Below are 14,658 nucleotides of genomic sequence, written 5' to 3' on the forward strand. Positions count from 1 at the left end.
CCTGTAAAATTGCCCATGGATTGTTCTGGGTACCTGGCAGACTGACCGTATTTCAAATTGTAGGCTATACGAAAAATGTGTTTCAATCCCGCTTTCTAGGGCTATAATTAAAGAAAGGTTGAGATGGCTAGGGCATGTTTGCGGATGAAGGATGACAGACTGAAGAAGATTGTCTTTTTCAGCCAACGGTCTAGGGCTAAACAGAAAGCACGTCCTCTTCATCTGGGGTGGGAGGATGTCAAAAGCAAAGATTCAAAGGAAATGGGAACTTCCTGGGAGGGTGTAAAGAGGGAGGCTACTAATAGATTGGAATGGAGGAGGAGTGTGCGTAGCTGTGTTGGGCTCAGGCGGATTGGTGCTGCGGTAAGTTGTTAGTAGTAATAGTTAAAATTGGATTTATAGTCATTTCACGCTTTCAATATTGCCTGACTTTAATTCTGCACGTCTTTGGTTTAATGTGGTTCTTTACTTCTCTTTCAGAAATTTTATCTGTGGAAAAAATTTAAATAATTTCTTGTCACTTTTAATTGACATACTCTTTTTTATTGGTTAATAAAAGAATATTCTAAAATCTTTTTCAATCGATTGCGATGTAAAACTTTATTTTATTATATTCCGAAAAGTATGAATTACATTAAGCTTTTCATTATAAAAATAGCCGTTTTATAGTATTTTTGAATAAATTTTTAAATATTCCGAGACTTGTATAATAACATTTATAATATATGAACATTTTTCGTTATTCTTAAATAGAAATAGTTATAAATTACAATTTTTAAAATTATTAGATTATTAAACTGTTTAAATCAAAACAATCTCTTATCATGGAAGACTTGGAAGGATTTTAGACTTTATTTATTCCACTTTTTTCAGCGAAAAGTCAAAAAGACGCACTAGAGCTATAGCGAATACCTTAGAGCCCCGTTGGAATCAAACATTTCTGTATTCACCAGTTAGAAGAGCAGACCTTAGAATTCGCTCTTTAGAAGTAACTGTTTTTGACTACGACAGATATGAAGCTAGTCATTACATCGGAGAGGTGAGCTTTTTTCTCTTCCCAAGTTGAGCTTTTTTAGGATTTTAATGACAATGATGAAGATGCTTGCAGTGAAAGGAAGCTATATACTGTCAATCATCAAAAATATGACAATCACAGTCACAATTAAGAAGAGCATACTAATTTCCATTTTATGATTTACAATTTCTCGATATAGAGCCGAATTATTCATTTAAATAACAATAAGAAAGTTAGAATAGCGTAGAAGGTATGCTCTTGATTATCTTTTTGACTGAATGAATTGCCTTGTTTCGTGTGGTTTGTAGTCCTTAAAGTAATTGGTTTTGGGACTGTTTTAATTTTTAGTTTTAGTATTAATGGTCAGGCATTTTATTTTATTTCTTATTTTTACAAGTGCTTTGCAGAGAACGGACGTTGGATATAGAACCAAAATGTTCATTTAAGGATCAAAATAATTCACAATCTTATATTAATATTTCTTAAAATCCCACATTTATCTTCCTAATATTTTGATCATTCTAAAATGAGATGTAGCCCCTCTCCTGAAGTGCCAACAGCCTAAGACTATTCACAAGGACCCTATCGGAAACTAAAGCATATTCCTCTTAAATCCTTATCTGGTCACGAAAATCATCCAGCTCGTATTTTCTGCGATAAATTTTAATAGGTCAATAATTATAATTTTCATATTCCTCAGAGGAAATTCCACATCTTGATCCGTAATAAAAAAGAATAGGAAGTTAAAGTAATTGACACGTGGCTGGGACAAGTTAATGCGTTGCATCATCACAAGTGCTTTTGCATTACAATGCTGACCAGTGAAAAAAAAAATAAAAAAATATTGAAGTCCTGCCAAAAGCATTGAACCATCTTTTACCTAACTTCCATTCAGATTCAATAGACTTTTCCCGGAAATTCTCATAATCAAGATTCATTGAGTAAATTTCTGACTTTGATTTAGTAGTCTTGGCAAGTAATCTTTTTTTATAAATTATGTCGGTACAAAGCAATATCCCTTTTCTGTTGGGGAGGGGGTGTAATTCAGAAAGAACTACATTAGTCGTGTAGTCATTCAATAGTCTTAGCAAGTAATTTTTTTTTTTTTTTACAAATTAGTCGGTATGAAGAAATGTGCCATTTGTGTTGGGGAGGGTGTGTAGTTCAGAAAGAACTACAGTAGTCTTGTAGTCATTCAGTAGTCTTAGCAAGTAATCTTTTTTTATAAATTACGCCAGTACGAATCAATGTGCCTTTTTTTGGGGAGAGGATGTAGTTTAGAAGGAACTACAGTAGTCTTGTAGTCAATCAGTAGTCTTAGCAAGTTATTTTTTTATATAAATTAGCCGGTAAGAAGCAATGTGCCTTTTTGTTGGGGAGGGAGTGTAGTTCAGAAAGAACTACAGTAGTCTTGTAGTCATTCAGTAGTCTTAGCAAGTAATCTTTTTTATATATATAAATTACGCCGCTACGAAGCAACGTGCCTTTTTGTTATGGGGGGTGGGTAGTTCAGAAACAGCTAGAGTAGTCTTGTAGTCATTCAGTAGTCTTAGCAAGTAGTCTTTTTTGTATAAATTAGCCGATACGATTCAATGTGCCTTTTTTTGGGGAGAGGATGTAGTTTAGAAGGAACTGCAGTAGTCTTGCAGTCATTCAGTAGTCTTAGCAAGTAATCTTTTTTTTTTATAAATTACGCCAGTGCGAAGCAATATGCCTTTTTGTTGGGGAGGGAGTGTAGTTCAGAAAGAATTACAGTAGTCTGGTAGTCATTCAATAGTCTTAGCAAGTAATTTTTTTTTGTATAAATTAGTAGGTATGAAGAAATGTGCCATTTGTGTTGGGGAGGGTGTGTAGTTCAGAAAGAACTACAATGGTCTTGTAGTCATTCAGTAGTCTTAGCAAGTAACTTTTTTTTTATAAATTACGCCAGTACGAAACAATGTGCCTTTTTTTGGGGAGAGGATATAGTTTAGAAGGAACTACAGTAGTCTTGTAGTCAATCAGTAGTCTTAGCAAGTAATTTTTTTTGTACAAATTAGCCGGTAAGAAGCAATATGCCTTTTTGTTGGGGAGGGAGTGTAGTTCAGAAAGAATTACAGTAGTCTGGTAGTCATTCAGAAGTCTTAGCAAGTAATCTTTTTTTGTATAAATTAGCCGATACGATTCAATATGCCTTTTTGTTGGGGAGGGAGTGTAGTTCAGAAAGAACTACAGTAGTCTTGTAGTCATTCAGTAGCCTTAGCAAGTAACCTTTTTTTTATAAATTACGCCGCTACGAAGCAACGTGCCTTTTTTGTTATGGGGGGGGGGGGGTAGTTCAGAAAGAGCTACAGTAGTCTTGTAGTCACTCAGTAGTCTTAACAAGTAATCTTTTTTTTTTGTATAAATTAGCCGGTACGATTCAGTGTGCCTTTTTTTGCTGGGGAGGGGGTGTAGTTTAGAAAGAACTGCAGTAGTCTTGCAGTCATTCAGTAGTCTTAGCAAGTAATCTTTTTTTTTATAAATTAGCCGGTACGAACCAATGTGCCATTTTTTTTTTTTGGGGGGGGGGGGTATATTTCAGAAAGAACTACATTAGTCTTGTAGTCCTTCAGTAGTTTTGCCAAGTAATCTTTTATTGTAAAAATAACAGTAATAAAACATTGGAGATTTATTGCCTTTACTATTTGCTCCGCTATTGCATTGCATCTGGTTATGCCGGCACGATTCAATGTGCCTTTTTTCTCTGGGGAGGGGGTGTAGTTCAGGAAGAAACCAAAAAACAAGGAGCTATGATATTTCAGGGCAAATCATAAAAGGCTTGATATTTTAGAGTGGGTATGGATCGGAAGGTACTCTGTAAGATATCGGAAGGCATCCAAGAATAGTTGTTTACCCTTGTTCAAGGGATTGTCCCAGAAGTGCTCTGGGAATCAAATTTGCTTCTCAAGCACGTCAAAAGTATATTTGCATAATCCCTTTATTAATTAGGAAACCAATGAACATGAGAACTACTTAGCATTTATTCAATAAGTTACTACATTAGATCATTTACTAAATGTTTTTATTAGTATTTACTAAACAGTTTTCGTGCTTCTTACCTCAGTTACCGGTTATAGCTTACGTAGGCTGATTGCGGCCGATTACAAATCATAGAAAATAGTTATAAATAATCCATAAAGAGAAAAAAATAAGCAATTCTAAAACATCTCTGTATATTTTTCTTTGTGGTCAGGTCCGTTTTAAATTGCAAACTCTGCCAATTGCAGTAATGCCAAAGCATATGTAGGCTTCCCTCCTCACAAAGATTATTAAAAGGCTTCACAGCTTCGTCCCGGCTTTTCCATTATATTTTTTTAGTACTTCAAGTCTTGAAAGTGCCTTCGTATCTTATTATGGAATTTCTGTAATATTGACATATCAATTGTATATTCATAATAGATAGTAAGATAAACTTTGTACACTCTGAAAACAAGTTTTACTATTTATTTATATTTGTTATTTTAAAAAAAAAAGTTAAAACAAAAATCTTGAATTGCTTTAAGTTTTTTCAGATTTAAGGTTTAAGGTTTTTTTTATGATTCCCAAAGAATGTTTTTGTCCTTGTAAATTACTTTTTCAATTGAAACTAAATAAAAGTTGCTATTTACAAACTAGGAAAATGTTATTTGATAGACAATTTTTTTTTAAACCTTGTTATAGAAGTTTTTCTAAATTCAGGATCGGGGCCGTTGAGGATTCATGAAAACTCGCGTTTCTTTAACGTGCCACTAACATGCCACTGCTAACGCTACATTTCCAGTGATTAATATCATTACAAATACTGAGTTTTTTTTTATTAGTTCTTTCTAGTCATCTTGATTATTATAGTGATTTATTTTTGTTTGTAGTCGATGTTTTAAGAAACAAAGCACAAAGTCCAAAATAAAAGTAGTTTCGAAAAACACAAATGACGCAATATGATTTAGAATTTTAAACAACTAGAGGAGGGGGGAGAGGCTAGTAGCTAAACTTTCTGTTTGAAGTAATTTTCCTCGTTTTAAGTTTGACTTGAATAGTCAATTTCATTTTTTATAGTTTTAAGAGTTATTTGTTCATCTACACCAGTATCTGTTATCTCTTTGTTTAATGCAAATCATTTATTTTAATTCCTGTTCGGTTTGGGTTTCAAATATTTTTTATTTGTAATTTCTGGCCATCTAGAGTTTAAATTATTATAAACTTTATTTCGGCTGTTTTTAAATTTGATATGGGTCTTTACTTTTCTTTAAAAACTTCTTTTTTGCACATTTTTTAATGAATAATAAAAAATCGGTGTTTTTTTTATAATATTTGTCTTGGAGAAGTAAACACAATCCTCAGCCCTCTATTTCTGCACTACCTATAAATAGGCAGAATACTAAGAGTGTGAATAATTCGTAATTTTTGCTCGTTGACAATTAGAGCGTGGAGGGGGGTCAAAAGCTAAAGTTTGACGTTTTGTTACAGTTCTTTAAGAAAGAAGGCTCAAACACAAGGGCCATAAAATATGAACGAGAAGTATTAAAGAATTTTAAGACTTTAGCGTACAGAGCGAATGTTGAAAAAGGGATAGCCCTCCTCATATATGGAATAATTTCTATTCGTTTTTTGTTTGAATATCGCTCCTTATTTTTAATGGGACAAAAAAGGTTGTTTTTTAATTTAATAGCAATATGGTAAGCAAAGGTAGCCAGAACCAAAAAAGCAATATCTTTCAGTGGATAAAAATCCTGAATGAAAAGCAATGTTTTATAACCTAAAAACTGTCTTCAAATTTATCTCAACAATCAGGTTATTATTGCCGAGAAGTATGTAAAAATTAAAAATAAATACCACCACTCATCTAGTCATGGAAGTTTAGGCCTATAGCACAAGTCTTTTTAAGTGTGAGCCTTTAAAACCATCTTAAAATGAAAGACATAATCATTAAATCGATTTTCAGGTTGTTATTGAGCTTTCTTCCGCCCTTCTGGACGGAGAGCCAGAGTGGTATTATCTGACCGCATGTGAGGAGTCCATAAATCAGGTATACTACTTTTATTAACAATTAAATTTTATGTTATTAATATGTTTCATGTAACTTTTATTTTATGTGACTGCAAGATTTGAAAAAATCATTTTCAGAGTTACAAAATCAAAGCTAAATTGAGTATACATATAAGTAGAATTGGTTACCTTGTCAGAACGATAACTCCAGACCCCATTACCCGATAAACTATATGGCAATATGAACTTACGGTCGCTCAATTCCCTCCCTTTCGCACATAGTGGGTCACATGTATCTTTCGTTTGATTCTAAATACGCCACTATTGAACATTATAGAAATTGTTGTCTACTGATCTTTAGAAGAAAAGACGCAGCAAAACATTTTAATAAGAAATTTGAATTGCCTTCTTATATGTGGTAGCAGAGGTGGTTTTAGGGGGGAGACAAAGCACTTTCTCCTTAAGTAGAAATTTTGGGGGCGTAGTATTCCAAATAAATAATCTATCGGTTAGAATCATTTTATTATTTTATTTTTATTAAAATAAGTGGAGGGTGCAATTTTGTTAATAAATGAAAAATTTGTTGAAATTTGGCATTCAATCTTTGAAAGACAGTGGGGCAGGGTGTTATTCAATATTTTGCCCCGGGTGCAAGAGAGGCCAGAACCGCCACTGTGTGGTAGTAAGCACAAAATAGGTTACTTTTGGTACCTCTTGCTCCATTCTAAAAATATATAAATTTTCTAAGGATTGACAACTTTCAAACAAAAGAAGGGTACTGTTTCCTTATTTATTTGTATTAACGATGAAGCTACTGATTTTCAACGTAAAAAGAGTGCATTCAATTTTTGAAATAATGTTTTCATCACGTGAAGTCCTGCTAAACATAATTGTGCTAAACATAAAAAAAATTGTTGTACTGAAAAATTGATAAAAAGTTGTTATGTCCAAACATTCATAGGCTAGAATTTAACCTTGGTGGGCTTAAGAGACATGAATTTTCGCTAGAGATAGACAAAATTAAAGGAATCCGTATATTCATCTCATTTCCGGGAAAAACATTGTTTTCTCTGCCCATGTTTTGTGAATACCCGACATTGAGAGGCTTAAACGGCAACCGTAAAGATGGATATTTTCATGCTGAGTTTTAAAATACGGAGACAATTCTAGGGACAATATTCTCCTGGTTTGATGTCTGCTTAAATTATTTGAATTAAACTGTCATTTCAAAAGAACTAGGAAATGGAAAGGACTATAGGATTTTTTTTCTGATATCCGTCGACTGAGGCCTAAAGTGTTATAATTAGGATAGTCCTTTGGGTATAGATCTCATTGCCGGTCATCCGCATCAAATTGTCGAGTTCTATAAGCAAATAACGCCGACAACTTCAATGCCTTTCCATCATAAAAACAACAATAAGTAAAATAATAGGGAATTTTTAAGACAGTAAAATTTCCTCGAACTTCAAATGAATATTTTGGCCCTATATCCAAGGGCCAAAGTCTTTTGATTTTTTTTTCACGGGGAAAAACTGATTGCTCAGAAAATGAATATTGCTCAAAAATGTAACATAAATTTAATGTTCTTAGGAATGAATTGCCACCACCATTACTGATTTTTCCCCTCCCCCCTAAGGCTTTAACATACCCCTGTAGGTACGCGTAACATAGTTTGGGAACCACTGATATTCACCACTTAACTTTATGGGTGTGTTTCTTCCCTTTTTTGAAAATCAAACAAGTTTTCTCAGGCTCGTAGCTTATGATGGAGAACTTTAAACTGAATGAATTTTACATATTTGTAATCAACAAAAAATTCAATTCTTTTGCTGTATTAAATGTTGCCAAACATAATTTTTATAAATTTCGGTTATTATTGGGTCAAGTCGTTCTTTATTCACAGTCCGTTAACTTGAACTGTTTGTAAGTTATATAAAAATCCACAGTTCTCGACTTGGCACAGCCCTTTGTAAATTGGAGTTATCAGCGATCAAGGACCTGACCCCTATACGAAGGATCTATGCCAAACATACCACCTTTGTTTCCTCCAAAATCATTGAACGAGTTAGTTGTTGACGCCAACAAACATTTCTTAATTTTTGTCGTTGATATTGAACGCGTAGTACATTCTCTTATCTACCAGAAAGGATACTCTATGGATATGAGGGCCTGTCACAGAAATCCCAAGAATTTCTAATTTTCTAACAACTCTTATTGCTTTATTCTTTTCGCCTTAGTTCCAATTGGCACGTCGTTCTAAAGCCATTTCATATTCCATATAAACACGTTTCTAATATCTGATTGTCACATATCCAACCTGGAAGAGCCGGGGCTATTCACTCCTGTCACGTTTGAAATAGCTGTAAATGGTATCTTATCTCTTTCTCCTTATTGCTTGCAATACCTTTTTAATGGAATTCTGGATTTTAAAGAAAGTCCTTGGTAGCGAGACTTTTTTCTTTTTCATAAACTTTTGCGTTGAACTGTACAGTGGTTTTAGGCTTCGTAACCTGGGGAGGGGGCAAGTTACCTTAATAGAAGTATAAAAATATAAAACATTTCTCAGAAAAAGGCAAAAAGAAACAATTGTCTTGTATTATTCGCTTCTTAGTGTTTGAATCTGAATAACAAGTTTAAGTATACTCTTAAATAAATAAAAAATTAACTGAAAGTAAGGAGCGATATTAAAACTTAAAAAGAACAGAAATTATTCATATATGAAAGGGGCTGTCCCCTCCTCAACGCCCCGCTCTTTATGATAAAGTTTTTATTTTTTTTTCAAAAGTGGAGTTGGGAGAAAGAGTCAGACTTTAGCGTAAAGAGGGGGGCGTTGAGGAAGGGACAGCCCCTTTCATTTACTAATTTCCGCCCATTTTAAGCTTTAATGTCACTCCTTACTTTCAGTTGTAAAAGACTTGTTTTTTACCTAATTTATGGACGTTTTTCAATTAATACAGGTTTTGGTTTTGGCTCACCGTACATGAATAATTAAAACGAAATTTGCGTATTAATTTTACTTTTTTGGGTAAATGGCTTTCTCAAAATTTTTATCGGGCGAATTTGAGAAAAAAGGGGCGGGGAAAGGGGCCTAGTTGCCCTCCAATTTTTTCGGTTACTTAAAAAGGTCACTAGAACTTTTAATTTTATTTACGGACGTTTTTATTAGTAATAAACATACGTAACTTCCGAGTTAGCTTACGTAACGAACTTCTATGTTCGTATATTTTTATTACATATATGAGAGGGCTTACCCCTTCATCAATACCTCGCTCTTTACGCTAAAGTTCAAATTTTGTTCCAATTCTTTAAGAATAACCCCTGAATCACAAGGGCCGTTTAATTAGAATAAATAGCTCTTTTGAAATTACTAAAAATACCCTAGTGTAAAAAGTGAGGTATTGAGGAGAGGATAACCCCCTTATATACGTAATAATTTCCGTTCGTTTTATGTTTTAATGTTGCTCCTTACTTTCAGCTGAGGGAACCTGTTTATTTAATTTCTCATTATTTTTTTTAAACAAAAATAATGTCCCTCCAATTTTTTTGGTCACTAAAAAGGGCACTAGAAATTTTAATTTTCGTTCAAATGAGCCCTCTTGCTGCATTCTAGGAACACTGGGTCGATACGATCACCCCTGAGAAAAAAAAACAAGGAAACACGCATCTCTGATCTTTCTTCTGGCAAAAAAAAATACAATCTTTGCAGGTAGGAGCTTGAAACTTTTATAGTAGTGTTCTTTGATACGCTGAATCTGATAATGGATTCTATGACTTTTAGGGGATGTTTCCCCCTTTTTTGGAAAATAAGATAAATTTTATCACGGTCGTAACTTTAAAAGCTTAAGACTAAACTTGATGAGACTTATATATTTAAAATCAGCATAAAAATTTGATTCTTTTGATGTATCTATTGGTACCAAAATTCTGTTTTATATATTTATGGTTACTATTGAGCCGGGTCGCTCCTTACTTACATTTCGTTACCACGAACTGTTTGATAGCATGAAATTAGTTGGATTGATCTAAAATAGAATTTATATTGTTAAAAATAACCATTACCTGTATTTACATTCACTAGAATTCAATTTTGCTTTAAATTTCACTAGAATTCAATTAAGATCATGTATTTTGTTTTGATCTTACAGCAGCAAAATCAAAAATAATATCACAAGACTAATTAAGATTTAAAATTAAAATTTCGGGGTAGCGAACTGTAAGTAAGGAGCGAATCGGCCCAATAGTAACCAAAACTTTTAAAAAGATATATTGATAACAATTTTTAAATTTAATGAATTGGCCTTTTATGTTGATTATATATATATATATATATATATATATATATATATATATATATATATATATATATATATATATATATATATATATATATATATACTAGCTGTTGGGGTGGCGCTTCGCGCCACCCCAACACCTAGTTGGTGGGGCGCTTCGCGCCCCCCCCAAGCCCCCCCGCGCGCGTAAGTCGTTACGCGCCATATTAGTTACGCGCCATTGTAGTTGTGTCCCTGTGTCCCACCTGTGAATAGAGATAGATATAAATATATGTTTTTAACTACGTAAAACATGCGAATATACAACATTCTTCGCTGTCCCATTGTCTGTGCATATAAATAGATTGTCAGGTTTACTGACTCTTGAACATGCAACATATAATTGTCCATGGGAAAAACAATCCGTATTCAGATCTATACCTCATTATTCTAATGATGTGTCCCTGTGTCCCGGTCGTCATTTATATTCCCTGTGTCCCGGTCGTCATTTGTGTCCCGGTGTCCCAGTTCGTAATTTCTCTTTGAGTGTCCCGGTCGTCATTTATATTCCCTGTGTCCCGGTCGTCATTTGTGTCCCGGTGTCCCGGTCTGTAATTTCTATTCGAACAATCCCTGTGTCCCGGTCGTCATTTATATATCCCGCCTGTGCCCCCAGCGTCCCCGTTGTTGTTGTGTCCCTGTGTCCCGGTCGTCATTTATATTCCCTGTGTCCCGGTCGTGATTTGTGTCCGGGTGTCCCAGTCTGTAATTTCTCTTTGAGGTTCCCGGTTGTCACTTATATTCCCTCTGTCTCGGTCGTCATTTGTGTCCCGGTCTGTAATTTCTCTTTGAGTGTTTTTTCTTTTTAGTTTTTTTTTAGTTTTTTACCTTTTTTCTTTTTTCAGTTTTCTTTTTCTTCTTTATTTTTCAGCGTCACTATGAAGTACATATCGACGAACTTTTTTTTTTTTTTTTTAACTTAAATCTGGTAGGCATTGATGACCTTATCCAAGTCAAAATCCCAAACCCAATCATCATCGCTATCATTTTCAGTTTTGATATGTTTTGACTCTCGCTGTCCAGGTGGATTTTCATCTAACTGCGCGGTTTTGCGTTCTTTAGCCGCAAGCCTGTTTTCTTGCTGTTCTTGTGATTCCTCGGAACGCTTTCTTTTCTTACTTTCTCTATCAGCAGCAAGTTTTTTGGCATAGACTCTTTGAGCAGCTTCCTCGGCTGTTGCCATTGTAGGTTCTTCAGTCATTTTACAATTAAACATTTTTCCGTGAACAAATGTCTTAAATACCGTTAATGACGTCACCGTCAAACCAAAAATGACGACAATTAATTTCATGACGTCAGCCGACACAGAAACATGACGTCACCTGATCCACAGACAGACAGACAACTTATTTTTATATATATAGATATATATATATATATATATATATATATATATATATATATATATATATATATATATATATATATATCATTAAGTTCAATGCTACCTAGGAAAAAGGATTAACCTGAGAAGATTTGCCTCATTTTGAGGGGGAAACATTCCCAAAGGGCAGAAATCTTAATGAAAATTGCACAATCAGGTTCAATATATCAGAAAACCCTGCTGTAGAGGTTTCAAATTCCTGTCTACAAAATGCAGAATTTTTTTCTTTTTGGCCAGAAGAAAGATAACAGATTATTACAGAAGAAAGATAACAGTTAATTTGTAATTTTTTCTGTTTTTTTTTTTCTTCTTTTTCTTGCTCATTTTTTTTCATAGATCGTATTGAACAAATAGTCCTATAAGACCGGAAAAGGGCTCATTCGGACAAAAACTAAAACTTCGTTCTTTGCTCGAACGTTCGACTTTTTGCCCCGATTTTTTTTAAAACAACTCCTTAAACGCAAGGGCCGTTAAATTCGAATTTTTAAAGAACTTTAAAACTTTAACGTGAAGAGTGAGTGCTGATGAAGTGGTAATTACTCCCCCTCAAATACGGAATATTTTTTGTTCGCTTCAAGTTTTAATGTTGCTCCTCACTTTCATCTGAAAAACTTGTTTTTTGCTGGTTATCTTTGATGTTTGGTGCCATCGCAATGTATCATTTGTCTGTTTAAGAAAAAACTGCGATTTTACTTTCTTGCGTTTTTGTTATTTTCTTTTGAATTTGAAAAATCGGTTTACGTGCATTACAGTATGATTGCAGTTAAATTGGCTTTAAGAAGAACCTGTTTTATTTTGATGGTACTTTTTTCGTTGGGTTGAAATATTTAACACTTTTCTGAGACCTATTATTGTCCTTTAAACCTATTAAATTACGAATTAAATGAACTTAAGCCTTGTTTTGAGAACCTAAAAAAATGTAGTAAAGCTGAAAGTTAGCTTTGACATTAAAACCTGAAAGAAAATTATAGTAGGTCAATTCGATGGATTTGGCTTCTGAACGGCTCTTTTTGTATATAAATAAACAAAACCCCGCCCTGGATTTAGGACTGTGCGTCTCAGAATGATTCCTCGCCTTTTTATGCGTATTCTAAGGGATTCTGAATTCTGATGGCCGACTCTATGATAGTCGATTTGTGGCCGTAATTCTATTAATAAGATTTTTTAATTAGAGAAGAAATTTGACCCAGTAACCTTCATAAAAATATGTTTGAGTGATTTTTTGGAAATGTAATATCAGAAGATGAAGCAAGATACTATTTATTTTTCAGATTGTTATGAAATGTTACTATGGTGACCTTATGAATTAGGCAGCAGAAATTGAAAGGCTGTAAATACTAAATTTTGTTCTTTTAGGATGGAATATTAATGCTGATATAGAATGTCGACCAAAAACTAAATAATTTAAATTTCACATTGTAAGTTTTTGAGGATACAGAAACGAAAAATCAAGGCGGTAAACATATTCGGTGAAAAGTCAACTGGTACATGTCGGGTATTGGAAACACATTCAAGAATTACGCTTATATTGCTTCTCGTAAAACCAGTTTCATGGCTACAAAAACAAGTGATGGACGATACAATGCATTGGACTTAGACAGAATGCACTGTATTTGAATAGTTTTAAACAATCCTGTAAAAGCCTTATTCAGCCTTGCCTCTCACTCAGACTGTCTGTCTTGACTTTTTCTTCAGATAGCCATGGCTTGAGGGCATCTTGATTCTGATTCAAGTTATAACTTTAGTCAAACAGTTCGTGATAACGAACTGTAGTAAGGAGCGACCCAGTTCAATAGTAAACGAACCCCTAAAAACTGGAATTTTGATACTAAGAGATATATCAAAGGAATCAGATTTTGATGCTGATTTTAAAAATGTAAGTGTCTTCAAATTTGATCTTAACTATCAAAAGTTTGATAGTTAATGTAAAATGTAAGTTTCATCAAATTTAATATTAACTATCAAAAATACACCCCTTAAAAGTCATAGAAACTCAACGTACATGATAAGAGCAGTTTCTTCCTCAACGGCCCGCTTTTTCCGCTAAAGTTTTTAGTGTTTTAAAATTTAGTGTTGAGAGAAAAAGTCAAACTTTAGCGTAAGGAGCGGGGCGTTGAGGAGGGAACAGCCCCTTCATATACGGAGTAATTTCTGTTCGTTTTAAGTTTTAATGTCACTCCTTATTTTCTGTTAAAAAAAAACTGGTTTTTTATTTATTTACGGTAGGATCAACCTGCCTTGACTTTTTGGGTGAGTTTTCAATAACCGACAAGTGCCAGTCAGCTATTACCAGAAGATACCTATAATGATACATCTGCAAGGCCGTATCCAGGAGGTTTAGGGGGTTTGAACCTCCACCGTCCAAAATTTTTGTCCGACTCGTAAATAAGTAACAAAATAAATATAAAAAAATTATGAGTTCTTGAGTTTTTTTGTATCCCCTAAATCCGGGGAAGGTAAAAGCACTGAAAAGAATGCAAGTGATGAGCCAAAAGTAATGAAAGAAATGGTTATATCGAACTTTCAGTTGCCATTCTTGGGAGAACTTTGACAGGTTTTAAGTGGCCACAAAACTCCTGTGTTTGTTTTTTAATCATTTTTCTGTGAGGCACTTGAGTGCGCTTGGCACTTTGGCAGCCGAGCCGAGGCACTTTGGCAGCCGAGTGCGCTTGGCACTTTGACGATAAATCAGATCAGTCCAGTTTTTGTTACGAAAAATAAACCACTCAGTGATAATTCACTGCGACCCCTGGCATTGAACGCCCCTAGGCTCTCAACGCCACAAATCCAGGTCTGCCTGCCCAAACTGTCTACACCTGATGTAGAAGATTGAAATTAACATGGACAATGGACTGGAGCTTGATGTAAAAACAGCTTGCAATCTTTTTAAATTTCTATAATTCTAGAGAGAAAGAGAGAGAGAGAGAGGGGGGGGGGAGGGA

General features: G+C 34.2%; 1 protein-coding gene across 4 annotated transcripts in view; it reads left to right on the plus strand.

The window, feature by feature from the left end:
• LOC136037653 (regulating synaptic membrane exocytosis protein 1-like) overlaps nt 1–14,658 on the plus strand; it is a 371,730-nt gene that overhangs the window by 257,929 nt on the left and 99,143 nt on the right. For all 4 annotated transcript variants that reach the window (XR_010620002.1, XM_065720373.1, XM_065720374.1 and 1 more), the window contains exons 11-12: nt 874–1,039; nt 5,958–6,041. Coding sequence is in view for 3 of the 4 variants with exons in the window: in XM_065720373.1 (XP_065576445.1) it covers nt 874–1,039; nt 5,958–6,041 (250 nt within the window). In the remaining variant the exon portion in view is untranslated. The remainder of the gene's footprint in view (nt 1–873; nt 1,040–5,957; nt 6,042–14,658) is intronic.

The sequence above is a fragment of the Artemia franciscana genome, chromosome 17, assembly GCF_032884065.1.
Source record: "Artemia franciscana chromosome 17, ASM3288406v1, whole genome shotgun sequence".
NCBI classification, from domain to species: domain Eukaryota; kingdom Metazoa; phylum Arthropoda; class Branchiopoda; order Anostraca; family Artemiidae; genus Artemia; species Artemia franciscana.